This window comes from Diachasma alloeum, unplaced genomic scaffold, assembly GCF_001412515.2.
Source record: "Diachasma alloeum isolate Michigan unplaced genomic scaffold, Dall2.0 Dall_scaffold_00218, whole genome shotgun sequence".
Lineage (NCBI taxonomy): Eukaryota > Metazoa > Arthropoda > Insecta > Hymenoptera > Braconidae > Diachasma > Diachasma alloeum.
In genome coordinates, this window is record NW_021680383.1 from 487,204 (window position 1) to 501,877 (window position 14,674).

At 42.0% G+C, this 14,674-nt stretch overlaps 2 protein-coding genes across 7 annotated transcripts in view; one reads left to right on the forward strand and one right to left on the reverse strand.

The window, feature by feature from the left end:
• LOC107037358 (hexokinase-2) overlaps positions 1 to 14,674 on the forward strand; it is a 332,404-nt gene that overhangs the window by 13,946 nt on the left and 303,784 nt on the right. The gene's annotated exons all lie outside the window — the stretch shown is intronic.
• LOC107037354 lies at positions 10,916 to 11,392 on the reverse strand. Its single transcript, XM_015255868.1, has one exon. The coding sequence runs from the start codon at positions 11,390 to 11,392 to the stop codon at positions 10,916 to 10,918; it is 477 nt and encodes a 158-aa protein (XP_015111354.1).

The following is a 14,674-nucleotide window of genomic DNA, read 5'->3' on the forward strand; positions in this document are numbered from 1 at the left end:
GCTCCAGCTGAACGATATCTTCAGAGTAAGCACTTGCAGTTGATGATGATACGTCCGCAGGCCTATCGTACATCCTTAATTTACTCATCGCAGTCTCCAATAAATCATCTGGACTGCACTTGTCTAAGAGCTGAGAGAAAAGGACTTTGGCTGACGCAAATTGAGACAGAGTGCGATCAAAGACCCCGAACTTAATGTAGTCGGACTCGAGCAGGTCCGTAACCTCAAAACCTGACGGGTTTGTCAGCATCTCTTCGTGAGTGATCTCTAATTTGCTGAAATAACTCTCGAGTAGAGTTCGCTTTTCACGAAGGGCAATGACGCATTGCCTCGAGGGATCATTCTTCAAAAGATCCACACTTAAATTCTCAATGAATTTAGCGCGAGTCGTCTGGAGGGCAAGTATGCCGTCGAAAAAAGACATGCTCACTGAGAGAACTGTACGTCGGACGAAAAGAGCAAACGGTGAGCAATGAAAAATAACCTCTAATAACGCAGGTCCAGATTCAAAAAATAAATTTTCCCATCAGAAAAAACCGCTCAAGATCAATGGAAACTGGAACCGCCAGTCCGATGATCCAAAAAAAAACGAAGTGCTAAAAAAAAAATAATGAAATTGCGAAAACAATTCCGAAGAATTTCGAACGTCCAAAAAAAACCCAGAAAATCGAATAAATTAAATCGCCGCTGCAGGTCCAGATGGTTCAAGGTACGAGAAATCCAAAAAAAAAAAATCAATAAAGGAGAAATAGCAAACCAAACTTCCCTTTAGACAGCGCTGATCAGTTCAAATTTCTCGCCTGGTCGGTATCGCAGGTCCCTGAAGCGATGTGAGAAGAACTGGTTGAGTACCGCTTGCAGTCGAACGCCGCTCCCCGCCAGCTCGAGGTCGAGAAGCCGCCGCTGAGCACCACTGTCCACCTGCACGCTGTCCACGAACACTCCCGAAAATCACTTGAAAAACGCGAAAAACCGAAAACTTTTCCACAGATCCGGCTCGAAGGACCAAAATGTTCGATGCCGGGTCTGAGATCTGTGAAATGAGCGAGTGATGCATGAGATGCGAATGGATTTTTACGGGCGCGTGAGAGGGTCCAGAATTCACTACACGTGCACGTTGGTCACAATAGTCAATTTAATTATAAAGAAGTCAATTATTTACACTATTAACACAATGAGAAAAACAGTAGTTACGCGCGGATCATTTTAACAGTTTAAAAGCGATGAGCAATTAATAAAGAAGCAGAGCAACTAAAAATGCGTGAAGCAAAAGAAAAGAGCAAAAAGCGCGTGCACTAGTCGACGGCCGTTATGCAAATGAGAACGATTAATAGGCCACGAGGTGGCAGGTAGCGGAAATCGAAGGTCCAAACGTGCCCCAATTTAAGTGGGGGCGTTCGCTGGACAGCTGTCCATCAAGTGGCGTCTCAGGTATCAGAGGTGAGAGGCCACTGGTCAGTTCAGTCGGTTGCGCAGGTCAGTTATGAGAAGCCATGCAAGCATGCGAGAGGAGCGAGTGTGCGTATGTGTGTGTGCGGAAAACAATTCGGTGGAAAACCGAACACAATTAAATCTGAGCCTGAAGCATCCATGTGCTTATCAAGAGATCAGTATTGAAACCATTTTAGTGACGTGACATCATCCACAACACCGTGAGAATTTGTCTCAACGTTGGTAAGTCAGGAAACCATGAGTCAGTTTATTTATAAATGATATTATCCTTCATCAATTTAATTGAGAAAAGTAGAAATCCGATATTCAGAGTTGGACTTTGGAGAGGGAATTTTTCCCCGAATATTGATTCAGTGAATCTCTTTTTGTTTTATAAAATACGAATTGTTCATTCTTAATTTCAATCAATTATTTATATTAAAAAACAAACGAATATTTGTTGTGTCTTATTTACCTGTCGATAATACCATCTGGATACTGGTCAGGTTGAAGGCCAATTTCATTTAATTAGAATCATCGTTTCACTCATTGAAATATCCTCAAAATACATCTAGGGATGCTTCTTGTGTCCTTGGACACAATGACACATTCAGGATTAACAATGTGTGATCCCAATAATCTGAAGATTCTCAGTTTTAAAATGATTTGTCACTTTGGCAACGTCTCGAGAATTATTTCACGAGATTTTAAGATGAGTTTCATCCGAAAAATCAGGAAAAAACCTGATAAATGAGTGGGTGATTCCATTTCATTTTCTGTGGAAAGGAAACAAACTTTCCAATGCACTGGTAGTCATTGCCTCCTTCGTGCAATCGTCACCAGTCAACAAAGTATTATTATGAAGTTCTTCCACATAAACTAATTGAGAAAGTTTATTAAAAATATCATAGTATTACAAACATTCATGTTTGTTTATTTATTTATTCATTATTTAATATTGCTGATTTCAGCTAGCGTTAACATCTGGCGTTAGCCAGTTAGCCCATTGTCAATGGTTTTGGTATTTAGTTATCAACGCACTGGTTATGATTGCCTCCTTCATGCAAAAGTCACCAGCCAGGACGCGCAAACGTGACTCACTCATGTCGTGTAAACGCAGCCGTAAGAGAGAAAAATTAGAAAGGTACTTTTAACTCAAAGAACTGAGTATTACCTTTCGAGGTTACATCGCACTCGTAGAGCAATAATTTCTCCAGTTGCAACATTTCTCGTAGGATTATTCCTTCAGAAGACTCACTTCTTTTCATTTTAATATTTATTCACACTGTATAATGAAAAAGTTGATAATAAATTGATTTTGAGTAAATAAAGTTGCTCTCTATCATGTGTTTCTTTCGAACACAAAAAACGTTATGAAAACGACAGGTCTATGGGGGCGCTACCAGGCCTTCATGGCGTATTTTTTCGAATTGCTCTCTAAAATTGTGACTCGATCTGCATGATCAGCGGTACTACCAGTAAATATCAGGATTGTAATCCCGAGAATGAGACTGAAATATAATCGAATTTGTTTTCCAAAGCTTTCTCCTAATTCCCCATTTTTACTGTTCAATTATTCACTAGTTGTGAAGAAATTCAATACATCGTGCTGGAGAACATCTCAATTTTTATGTTATTCTAATCATTGTCTTCCTATTATAAATTAGGAAGCCCATTAACAGAAACAGAGAATTTACAAACCGCAATGAAATATATTTCATTGCGGTTTGTAAATTCTCTGTTTCTTAAAATTCTTAATTATAGATACAGAAATAGAGACAGGAACAAAGACCATTATGTTGGAAGCGAAGTCAAATGAACAATGTCACAAATGAAGACAAGAATGTACAATACAATTCAATTCAGAATTTCTTGCCAATCTTCGGAAACTCGACAGGAATATTTCTATAGCAATTTATTATAACAATTTTCTTGCTCTAATGTTGCAAAATTCTCGTAAAGAAACTAGAATTTACTATTGGAATAATATCAGTGAGGAACACAAAAATAAATTATAAGAATTTTACAATAGGGAAGTATCTGCGCGACCTTATTCTTGTTTGTGACAGTGCACATGAATACAAATTTTGTCCCAAGAGTTTTATGTCCCGTAGAGAAAATTTCAACCACAAGGACGCGCTGCTTTTATGCATGTACAGATGACTCACGTACATGCCAATTCGGTACATGTATTTACTTCCCGAGCGCATTGGCAATATCTTCAACGAATAAGAAATAGTTTTACGGAAGTACTAATGGCCGAGGTCCTTAGTTTTTTTTGATACTGAAAAGAAAAAAACTTGACTATCAACTGCAATGTTTCTTACTAGCATAAATATAGAAATATTAGCGCATATTTCTTATCATTTTCAAAAGATATTAACTTTAAATCTTCCATAGGGGTTATAAATGATTTGATATTCAAGTAAAATATCAAATTTTTAACATTTTTTTTTCTATGGTTCTCAAGCAAAGTTAGTTCATGCGTTGGGTAGATCATTTATTAATTTTCAGGAATTCAACAATTCAGGAGTATATCTATCCAATGCTGGTATCAAAGAATTATTCAATTTATTATAAAATCCATTAATTTTTTTTCAGTCTTTTCTTATATAAATGAGAGTTATCAGGTTCCAAATTTCCTCTAATAGAGTGAAAATCTTTCGATCCATATATCTGAGGTAATGGTCAATGAAGCCAAGTATGGCTAGTATCCAAAAAAAATATGTTTGACAAGAAAAAACTCGCGAAGAATGGGTCTGACCGTTCTGTTTACAAAAATTGATGAAATCACGAAAAGTGCCAAGCACTGAATACATAGAGGTTCTGAATACAACTAAGGAAAACAAATAAAAAATGGATATTATGAAGATGAAATGATAAAATTTGGTGTGCGATACAAGCTCCTAAAAAATCGTACGGCAAATTGGTTGACTTGAAATTTTTAACTTCTCGACCGTAAGGAAGAAAGTTATCGTAATTACCTCGAAAATCAAAAGTAGAATTTCCATGATTTGTGGATGTTTCAGGATCCCTAGAATCATCGTGAAATATTGTTGACGACATGTTTGTATGTGCCCGTGTGTGTGTGTATTTTTTTTTGAAGGGGACAAAATATTCTTTTCGCACGCACTCCGAGTTAAAGAGTCCTGGAGTGTTGTGTCCGACTCGGCTTGGTCTGGATAGTGTCGACCATGAGCCGCCATGGCTGCTGGAAACCTGGTTTGTATTGGCTCGGCAAATATGCAACCCATACGGAATAATAAAAAGATACCCCTCTCACCGGCCTCTTACTTCCCCGCGAAACCGCCGCTAGGAATTACAGCATGGGTGGAGGATTCAGCCGTAGCTCTTTCTTCTATTCATCGAAGTCAACGCTTCCTTCCTCTCAATTGCTCTTCTTCCTCTAGTTGTCTCGGTTTCTCTCTCGTTCAGCCTTGCGTAGGTCCTTTAGGGCTTCCGCTACGAAGATGCTGGTTGCCGACCCGGCTGCCTCTGATGAAAGCATTGCTTCCACCAGATTCTCAGGCTGAATCCTCCTTCCGAGTGCAGTCTCAAGAGTGCTGCGGGGCACGTTGAACCGCGGACACACGAATAATACATGCTCCGCATCTTCGGGGACACCTGTGCAGGCCGGGCACTCCGGCAATTCCTCATATTTGAACCTATGAAGATATTGCTGAAAGCACCCGTGTTCCGAGATCATCTGTGTGAGATAGTAGTTTACTTCTCCATGTGTTCGGTTGACCCATGCTTCCAATTTCGGGATCAGGCGGTGAGTCCATCTCCCATTGGTCGAGGCATCCCACAGCAACTGCCATCGATGCAGACTGTTGTTCCTTCCGTGCGTGCTCAGCTCAGCTGCACTCTGCGTTGTTGACCTTTCTCGCCGGTAGAGGCATCGTCGTTTCTCCGGAAGTATTCCTATGGGCAGCATCCCGGCAATGACACACACGGCATCTTCTGACACCGTGCGAAATGCCCTGGCAACTCTAAGGGCGCTCAATTGATAAACTGACGCCACCTTCCATCACGCATGCTTGTGTTTTTTTTTGTCTGTTGGGAGAATGCATTTACGCACGTCTACTTGAGGGAGGGGACAGCAGGATCCCTCCGTCAAATGAGTGTCGGACTCGGACAAAAACTGTCAATACCGACTAAACTTCAGTCAGACATATTTCCACTAACCTTTCATCCCCTCGCGGCACCACCGTAAAGTATTACTTCGCGAGGGAGGTTTCAGCTGTTAGCTCTTCCACGTTTTTTCATCTGATGTACGTCCCCCATCCCGCTAAGATGTTCTGCGTGATTTGGAGGTTCTAATAACATTTCTCACCTATACTGCAGCATTGCGCTTTCGTTCCTCATTTCTGAGCTTCTTCATGACCTTGACCGCAAAGTTACACGTCGTGTCCCAGGCTGCCTTTGATGAACAGCATTGCGTCCACCAGGCTCTCAGGTTTGACCTCTCTTCCCAGGTCGGACTCCCACGTACTTCGGATCTCATTGAAGCGGGAGCATGTAAAGAATACATGCTCTGCATTTTCGGCGACTCCTGTGCAAAATAGGCACTCCGGGGAATCTTCATGTTTGTATTTGTGAAGATACGCCCGGAAACACCCGTGTCCTGAAAGCATTTGTGCCAGGTAATAATTGACCTCTCCGTTTTTTCGACTTACCCAGATGGCCAACTGTGCGATTAGGCGATGAGTCCATCTGCCCTTGGTAGACGCGTCCCACTTTCGCTGCCATCGTTGTAACCTTCTACGGCTCTCGTCTGCGCTGAGCTCTGCTGCGCTTTGTGTTTCCAACTTCTTGCATCGATACAGAGACCTTCGCTCTTCGTCCAATACCTCAATAGGTAACATACCGGAAATGACGCATACTGCATCCTCGGACACCGTGCGGTATGCACTCGCTACTCGCAGAGCACTCAGTCGATACACTGATGTTACCTTTTGCCGTGATTCTGCCATGTGCAGCGCATCAGCCCAGATGGCAATGCCATAGGTGAGCACTGAAGTGACGACCGATGAAAGCAGCGCTCGTCTTTTTTGCTTAGGACCACCGATATTAGGCATGAGGCGCGATATAGTAGATCCGACTGCAGACGCCTTGGCACCCACGTGCTCGGTTTGCTGCTTAAAATTGAGTCGAGCATCAATCATCACTCAAACGAAACTGATGTTCTCGACCATATCCTTTCAAATTGTTGCAATAATTTTGGGCCATGTTTAGGTCAGCAGCAGTAAACACTCAAAAAAATTCAAGAAATCAAAATTGCACTACGTTTCGAATGCTCTACGCATTCCTCCTCAGGTGCATCATTTTATTCTACATAAACCGAAACAAAAAAAACAAAAGTAATAATTATAAATTTACAAAAATATTCCCAGAATTCAACTGCAATTTACAACAAATTTTTCAAAAAACCTCACCTAAAATAAGATATACTCCAAGACATTCATATTCCTCAAGAACTCACACTATGCTATCGTTGCGGCAAATAAACAACAACCGTAACCTAGAACTGTCACCACCAAAGTAGCATATCATTATAATCTCCGATTAATGCGACTGCTCCGAAAACCCATACTGGTACAAACCTTTGTGAGTTGACAGTGCCGATCACAACATCAGTATGCAAAAACTTTGTCAAAAAAACATTTTTCATTATCACAAACAACTTAACAAACGTACGTCAAATAATTCCATGAAGTTAATATAAATAGTAGTCATGAAATAAATTCGCAGAGCGCTACATTAGTGCCATCTGTCACGAATTGAAAACAACAACATGCTACCCTATGCCAAAACATCTGAAGGAAGTCATAGATGGCGTTGGTAGAGGTATTTTTGAAGATAAGGTGGATTTCAGGAAAACTTTGTTTCTTCCTTATACGGAGCGGTTAAATGATAAATTGAAGCACACCTGTGGTAAATTTGGGGTACAAATAATCCCTAAGGTGGAAAGTAAATTGAATAAAATATTCAAAACAACAAAGGATCCGGTGGAGTCTGATTTGTTGTCGGGTGTGATATATAAGATTCCTTGCGGGAATTGCAGTAAGTGCTACATAGGTCAAAATATGAGATGTTTTGGGGAAAGAAAAAGAGAGCACATGAATAGTGAGAAGAATCCTGACAAATACAGATCAGGTCTATCTAGTCACGTGAAAGAAATGAAGCATAAGTTTGATTTCAATAGCTCAAAAATTTTAAAGAGACAATGCAATAATTATAAAAGAGAGGTATTGGAGATGATGTATATAAGGAAACATAATGATCACACAGTGAATTTTGTTAATGACTGCTAAACTAGGATCTGTATATGATCAGATCATTAAGTTCCACTAACGAACATTTAAATGTTGACTAGCATTAATGGTATGGTTTGGATGTGTTTATGAAGACTTGCGCCACCAACGCCATCTATGACTTCCTTCAGATGTTTTGGCATAGGGTAACATGTTGGTGTTTTCAATTCGCGACAGATGGCGCTAATTTAACGCTCTGCGAATTTATTTCATGACTACTGTTTACATTACTTTCATGGAATTATTTGACGTACGTTTGTTAAGTTGTTTGTGATAATGAAAAATGTTTTTTTGACAAAGTTTTTGCATACCGATGGTGTGATCGGCACTGTCAACTCATAAAGGGTTGTATCAGTATGGGTTTTCGGAGCAGTCGCATTAATCGGAGATTATAATGATATGCTACTTTGGTGGTGAGAGTTCTAGGTTACGGTTGTTGTTTATTTGCCGCAACGATAGCATAGTATGAGTTCTTGAGGAATATGAATGTCTTGGAGTATATCTTATTTAAGGTGAGGTTTTTTGGAAAATTTTTTGTAAATTGCAGTTGAATTCTGGGAATATTTTTGTAGATTTATAATTATTAATTTTGTTTTTTTTGTTTCGGTTTATGTAGAATAAAATGATGCACCTGAGGAGGAATGCTTAGAGTATTCGAAACTTAGTGCAATTTTGATTTCTTGAATTTTTTTGAGTGTTTACTGCTGCTGACCTAAACATGGCCCAAAATTATTGTAACATCAATCATCACCCCCAGGTATCGTATGTACGGCTGGGAGGTAATTTCACAGGACCCGACCTGCAGCGATATCGTCTCTATTTCCTTTCTGCTGGTGATCAACACCGCCTCTGTCTTGTGTTCCGCCAGCTTCAGGCCCACTGTGTCCATCCAATAGCGGATCGTTTCACAGGTCATGTCAAAAGTTTAATTGATCTGCTCCATGAATTTGCCCACAATGACTACAGCCACGTCATCTGCAAATGCCACGAATTTAGTTTCCCGCGACAATCCCAGTTTCAGCAGCCCGTCATACATGATATTCCACAATAGGGGACCTAATACTGAACCTTGAGGTACTGCTCCGGTTACTCTATACTCCTCAGGATCACTCTCCGTGTCGTACTTGAGGATTCTTCCAGTGAAGTAGCTGTCTACCATTCTCCGCAAGTATCCCGGTACATTGAAATTCTCAAGAGCCTCCATGATACGGTCCCACCTGGCCGAGTTGAAGGCATTCTTGATGTCTAGTGTCGCTACTAGGCAATACTTCTTCGTGCCATTTAGCCATCTCTTTCCTGAGATCGCGTTTTTGGCAATGTCGACGACCAGGCTGATCGCATCGGGAGTGGACCGGCCTTTCCGGAACCCATATTGGTTGTCCGCCAACAAGGGTTCGACTTCTGTTTCTATACGTTAGTGGACAATACGCTCGAGGATCTTGCCAGCGGTATCGAGCATGCAGAGCGGACGGTATGATGACGGATCGTCCGGTGGTTTTTTCCCTTCCGGGAGTAGTACAAGTCTCTGCTGCTTCCACATGACAAGGAAGGAGCCCTCCCTTAGGCACTCGTTGTATACGTCCAAAAACATCTCCGGCATCGCGTGGATAGCTGTCTTCAAGGTGATGTTGGGGATTCCATCCAGACCAGGGGCCTTGGTATTACCCACCCTATTGCAGGCTTCCATCAGTTCTTGCTTGGTGATTGGTCGAATAATCATCTCTTTCCATTTTTCGTCTGTGCGATGAAGTTATGGCTGTTGCGGGAACAACACCGTGACGATTTTTTCCATCAGCACAGGACACGTTGGTGACGGCATTGGCTGACTATTCAGTCTCGATATCACCACCTTGTATGGTCTACCCCACGTATCGCTTTCCACCTCAGCAAGGAGTTCCCTCCAAGATTGCTTTTTACTGCGCTTGATGGCCTTGCTGAGGTTTCGGCGTACTTCCGTATATCTTGTCTGCAACTCCTCGGAATTCGGCTTCCTGCGGCCACTCTACGAGCTGCATTACACTCTTTTCGCAGGGTGGCGATGGTTTCATTCCACCAGTACACCGGTGGGTGCCGGTTTGTGGCCCGCTTTCTGGTCATGGTTGTAGCGCAGGCTTCCGTCAGCCTTCTCATGAACTTTTGTGCCTTTTCAGTGGCATTGCTACCACTGATCGGGCGATCGTCCAACGCTGCTGAAAAGGAGCTAGGATCAAAAGTGCTCACCCTCCAGCCAATTCTGTTGGTCTTCTTTGGTGTTAGGGCGGTTCTCTGGCCAATATTTGCCTGCCACAGAATCGCGCAGTGGTCACTTGCAGTCTCAATGTTTGTTACTCTCCATGAGCAGTTCTCCTTTGTAAGACTGCTACTCACGAATGTAAGGTCCACAATCGATGTCGCACCTCCTCTCATGGTTCGTCGCCGCTATTCAGCAAAACCACGTCCAACGCTACCATGGCTTCCAGTATGGCTTGCCCTCTGGGATTCGTCTCCCTACTTCCCCAGGCATGCTTGTGTGTGTGTGTGCGTGAGTGTGTATGTGTGTGTGTGTGTGTGTGTCTTTATATCTGTTGGGAGAATGCATTTACGCATCCCCACTTGCCCGGGAGAATCCGAGATTTTCTCCGACAACTGGGGTATGTCGGGCTCCGATCACAAGGAACAATACCGACTCAACTCCAATCAGACAAATTCACTAACCTTTTGATCCCGCGCAGCACCATCGGTAAGTATTACTTCGCGAGGGAGGTCTTAGCTATTTGTTCTTTCACGTTGTTTCATCTAATGTACGTCCCCCTGTCCCGCTGAGATGTTGGGTGCGGGGAGGAGGTTCCAGTAGATTTCGCGTTCATTCTGCAGCTTTCCGCTTGCGTTCCTCATTGCTGAGCTCCTTTATGACTTCTGTCGCGAAGATGCTCGTTGCGTCCCAGGCTGCCTGCGACGACAGCGTAGCTCCAACATGTTTTCAGGCAAGACTTCCCTTTCAAGGGTAGATTCCCAAATATGCCGGATCTCGCTGAAGCGGGGGCATCTGAAAAATACATGGTCCACATCTTCGTCGACCTCGGTGGAGGCTGGGCATTTCGAGGAATCTTCATGTTTGAATTTATGAAGATACGCCCGGAAGCACCCATGTCCCGATAACCATCGATACGGTTTAACCAACCGCTCACCTAAGGGATCAGCCGATGAGTCCATCTTCCTTTTGATGAATTGTCCGACTTCTCCTGCCATTTCTGCAGACTCTTTCGCCTCTCGTCTGCGCTAAGTTCTGCTGCGCTCAGTGTCCCAGATTTCCTCCGCTTATACAATGACCTTCGTTCTTCGGCCAATTCTTCTACGGGGAGCATCCCAACGATGACGCACACTGCGTCGTCGGATACCGTACGATAATCGCTCGTAACCCGCAGAGCACTCAGTTGATAGACTGGAGTAATTCTCCGCCGTGATTCCTGCAACTGCAATGCATCAGCCCAGATGGCAATGCCGTAGGTTAGCACTGACCTGATCACCGACGACAGTAATGCTCGTCTTCTCTGTTTCGGATCTCCTATGTTGGGCATGAGGCACGATGGGCTGGATCTGACTCCAGACGCCTTGATACTCAAGTGCTCAGCGTGCTGCTTGAAATTTAGTCGGACATCGATCATCACTCACAAGTATCGGATGTACGGTTGGGAGGTGATTTCGCAGGCCCCGACCTGCAGCATGATTGTCTCAATTTTGCTTCTGCTAGTGATCAGCACGGCTTCTGTTTATGTTCCGCCAGTTTCAGTCCCACGGCGTTCATCCAGCGGTAGATCGTCTGCGAAAGTCATGTCGAAACTGAGGTTGATCTCCTCCAGGTATTTTCCCACAATTACCATAGCCACATCATCTGCAAATGCCACGAGCTTAGTTTCCCGCGGCACTTTCAGCTTGAGTAACCCATCGTACATGGTGTTCCACAACAGGGGACACAATACCGAGCCTTGAAGAACACTTCCGGTGACTTTGTACTCCTCGGGACCGTCCTCCGTATTGTACTTAAGGACTCTTCCAGTGAAATAGCAGCCGATCATTTTTTGCAAGTATCCGGAATACTTAAATACGTTGAACTTCTCGACAGCTTCCATTATACGCTCCCACCTCGCCGAGTTAAAAGCATTCTGATGTTCAGTGTCGCTACTAGGCAATACTTCTTCGTGCCATTGAGCCATCTTCTCCCTGAGATCGCGTTCCTGGCGGTGTCGACGACAAGGTTGATAGCACCCAGAGTGAATCGACCTTTCCGGAACCCATATTGGTTGTCCGCCAACAGGGGTTCGACTGCTGTTTCTATTCGTTGATGGACAATTCGCTCGAGGATTTTGCCAGCGGTATAAAGTATACAGAGTGGACGGTATGATGACGGGTCATCCGGTGCTTTTTTCCCTTTCTGGAGTAGTATTAATCTCTGGTGCTTCCACATGGCAGGGAAAGTGCCCTCCCTTAGGCACTCATTGTATACGTCCAAAACCTTCGCCGGCATCGTATGGATAGTTGCCTTTAGGGTGATATTGGGGATTCCATCCAAGCCAGGGGCCTTAGTGTTACCCACCCTGTTGCAGGCTTCCATCAACGTTCTTGGCGCGGTTTTTTGCTACTCACTGTCTATATCAATCAAGTCCTGCTCCTACTGATTTTTTATTTTATGGAGGATTTTTAAACAATCCTTTTTCTATTGAGAACGTTTTTCTTACAGAAATCCGATCGTGTACTATACCCATTTATTTGACATTCTTGGCTTGGCTTTCTTTTTCATTTATTTGTATTTTTCAAAAATGTCCACTTTCCAGTAAAAACCTCACAAAACTTTTTCTTGGCGCAGTTTTTTTTACAAAATTCCCATCTTAATCTGTAAAGTTACATCCATTGTGAACATCAATTAATCATTTGTTCTAACCACATTGTTGAGTTTATAAATACTTTACTGTTGTTATTGATTAAAAACAAAAATTCTCCCCCCCCTCAATCCATTATTTAAAAAATTTTAAACTATGTCAATTCTAAAAAACTATCCGTCAAATTCAACTAGTCATAACAATCCTTGTAAAATCCGCAAAATGGCCTGGAGGAGAAATTTTGAAATTTTTTTTCCAATCGATGGGTGTTGATGTAACTTGAAACTGATGAGATCATGAAACTGATCGTCGTAGCGATTCATCAGTCATTCACGTGAAACGTGTGAAAATCATTTAAAAAATGAGTTTTCTCTGCGAATTCCACAATTTTACCGCGAATAACAATGATATTTGATTTTTTTTTTAATGATCAATGCATCTACATGGTATCAATTCCCCAACCGTAAGGGAGGAAGTTATTCTAATTATCCCGAAAATCAAAATTTGAATTTCCATGATTTATCGACATTTCATGACCCCTACTAATCATTGGATTAGATTAAAACCATTCGATTTTAATTGGATACTCAGCAAAGTCGCCTCAATCGTTTTCACGTTATTCGGATGGAAATTTCGAAATTTGATTTTTTTTTCTAACTACCCGTGTAGAAATCTCTTTGCTCAATCCCCGCTTGCTATACAGTCAAGCCGGGGCTCAGCGATCGGTTCGAGAGCGAGAGCGGAGGTTTAGCCGCATCCCCACTTGAATTTCTATACGGGTAGACGGGACGCGCGCTTCGCGCGCTAGCTTGGTTGCATGAGATCAATATATGTTATTTTTGTAATTCTCATTCCCATAAAGTTTCTGTTCTATAGCAATAACTATCCTGTAAACTGTTATATGAACAGTTGCATACCATCGACCGATAGGTATACAAAAATTCAAACCAAGCTGAATTTACAATAAACATTATGGAATTAAGGTTTTTAATGAAAAACTCACATACATTAATGAAAACTAGCCTCAATTTCATAATCCAGGGGTAAATTTCGAGATAATTTGATATATTTTTACCTGAGCACAGAATATCTCTACAGATTTGAACAGAAACCGGGCAAATCTTGTCATTAAGAGGAAAATGGTGAAAATTTTCAAAACGTGACATTCTAAAATCACTACACTATCGCGTAGAACGATTGATCTGGCGGATCGAATAAATGATATGGGATATCAATTTGAAGATCTCGATGAGACCTTCAAATTTACATATGATTTATCCCCACAGATCATACCTAAAACTTTGATAAATGGCAAAAACTGTAATTTATGGCGCGTAACATAACGTAAAAAGTGGAAACAATCTGCTATAACAGGATGCAAATTTCCTTGAATCACAATTACCGTGCACAATTTCGAAGAATAGTACATGCTCTTCAAAAAAAGCATAGATATCCCCGCCTAGTCCATTTATGTATATCGAAAAATCCAACCAAAATTAATTTTCGAAGTAAAACATGAAAATTCAATTTTCGTCTAAAACTCTCCGAAGTTAATGAAAAGTTGGCGAAGTTATATAATAAGCTTTCCAATGAATGTACTAAATGTATGGCTCATATAAGAGAAAAAAGGAATTGAGTATAGAAACCAAAGAATGAAACCTGTTAACGCTCATGGATATTTCCGTATTGAATATTTAATGGTTAAAAAAATGGGAATTGGTTTGGTAGTTATTGGTTCGAACCTGAACGGGTCACACCCACTCTAGCCCACACGTAATGGGAGCGACCGAAGTGAGCGAACGAAAACCCAATCGAATTCCGACACACCCGCAATGGGAACAAGTGACCGATAGCCCAGTCCGATGTTAGTCCAATAGCCCAGTCTCTATGTATTCAGTGCTTGGCACTTTTTGTTATTTCATCACTTTTTGAAAACAGGAAGCTCGGACCTGTTCTTGGCGAGTTGTTTCGCAAAAATTTATTTGTGTTCTTCGAGAGATTTTACACATTTTTGTAGTGACATCTTTAATCCTGCAATTCATTATATAGAGAGTAACGCTCGTCCTGAGT

Bases quoted from the DNA above. Each gene is read 5' to 3' on its own strand.
- LOC107037354 (XM_015255868.1), bottom strand. From the start codon at position 11,392: ATGATCGATGTCCGACTAAATTTCAAGCAGCACGCTGAGCACTTGAGT.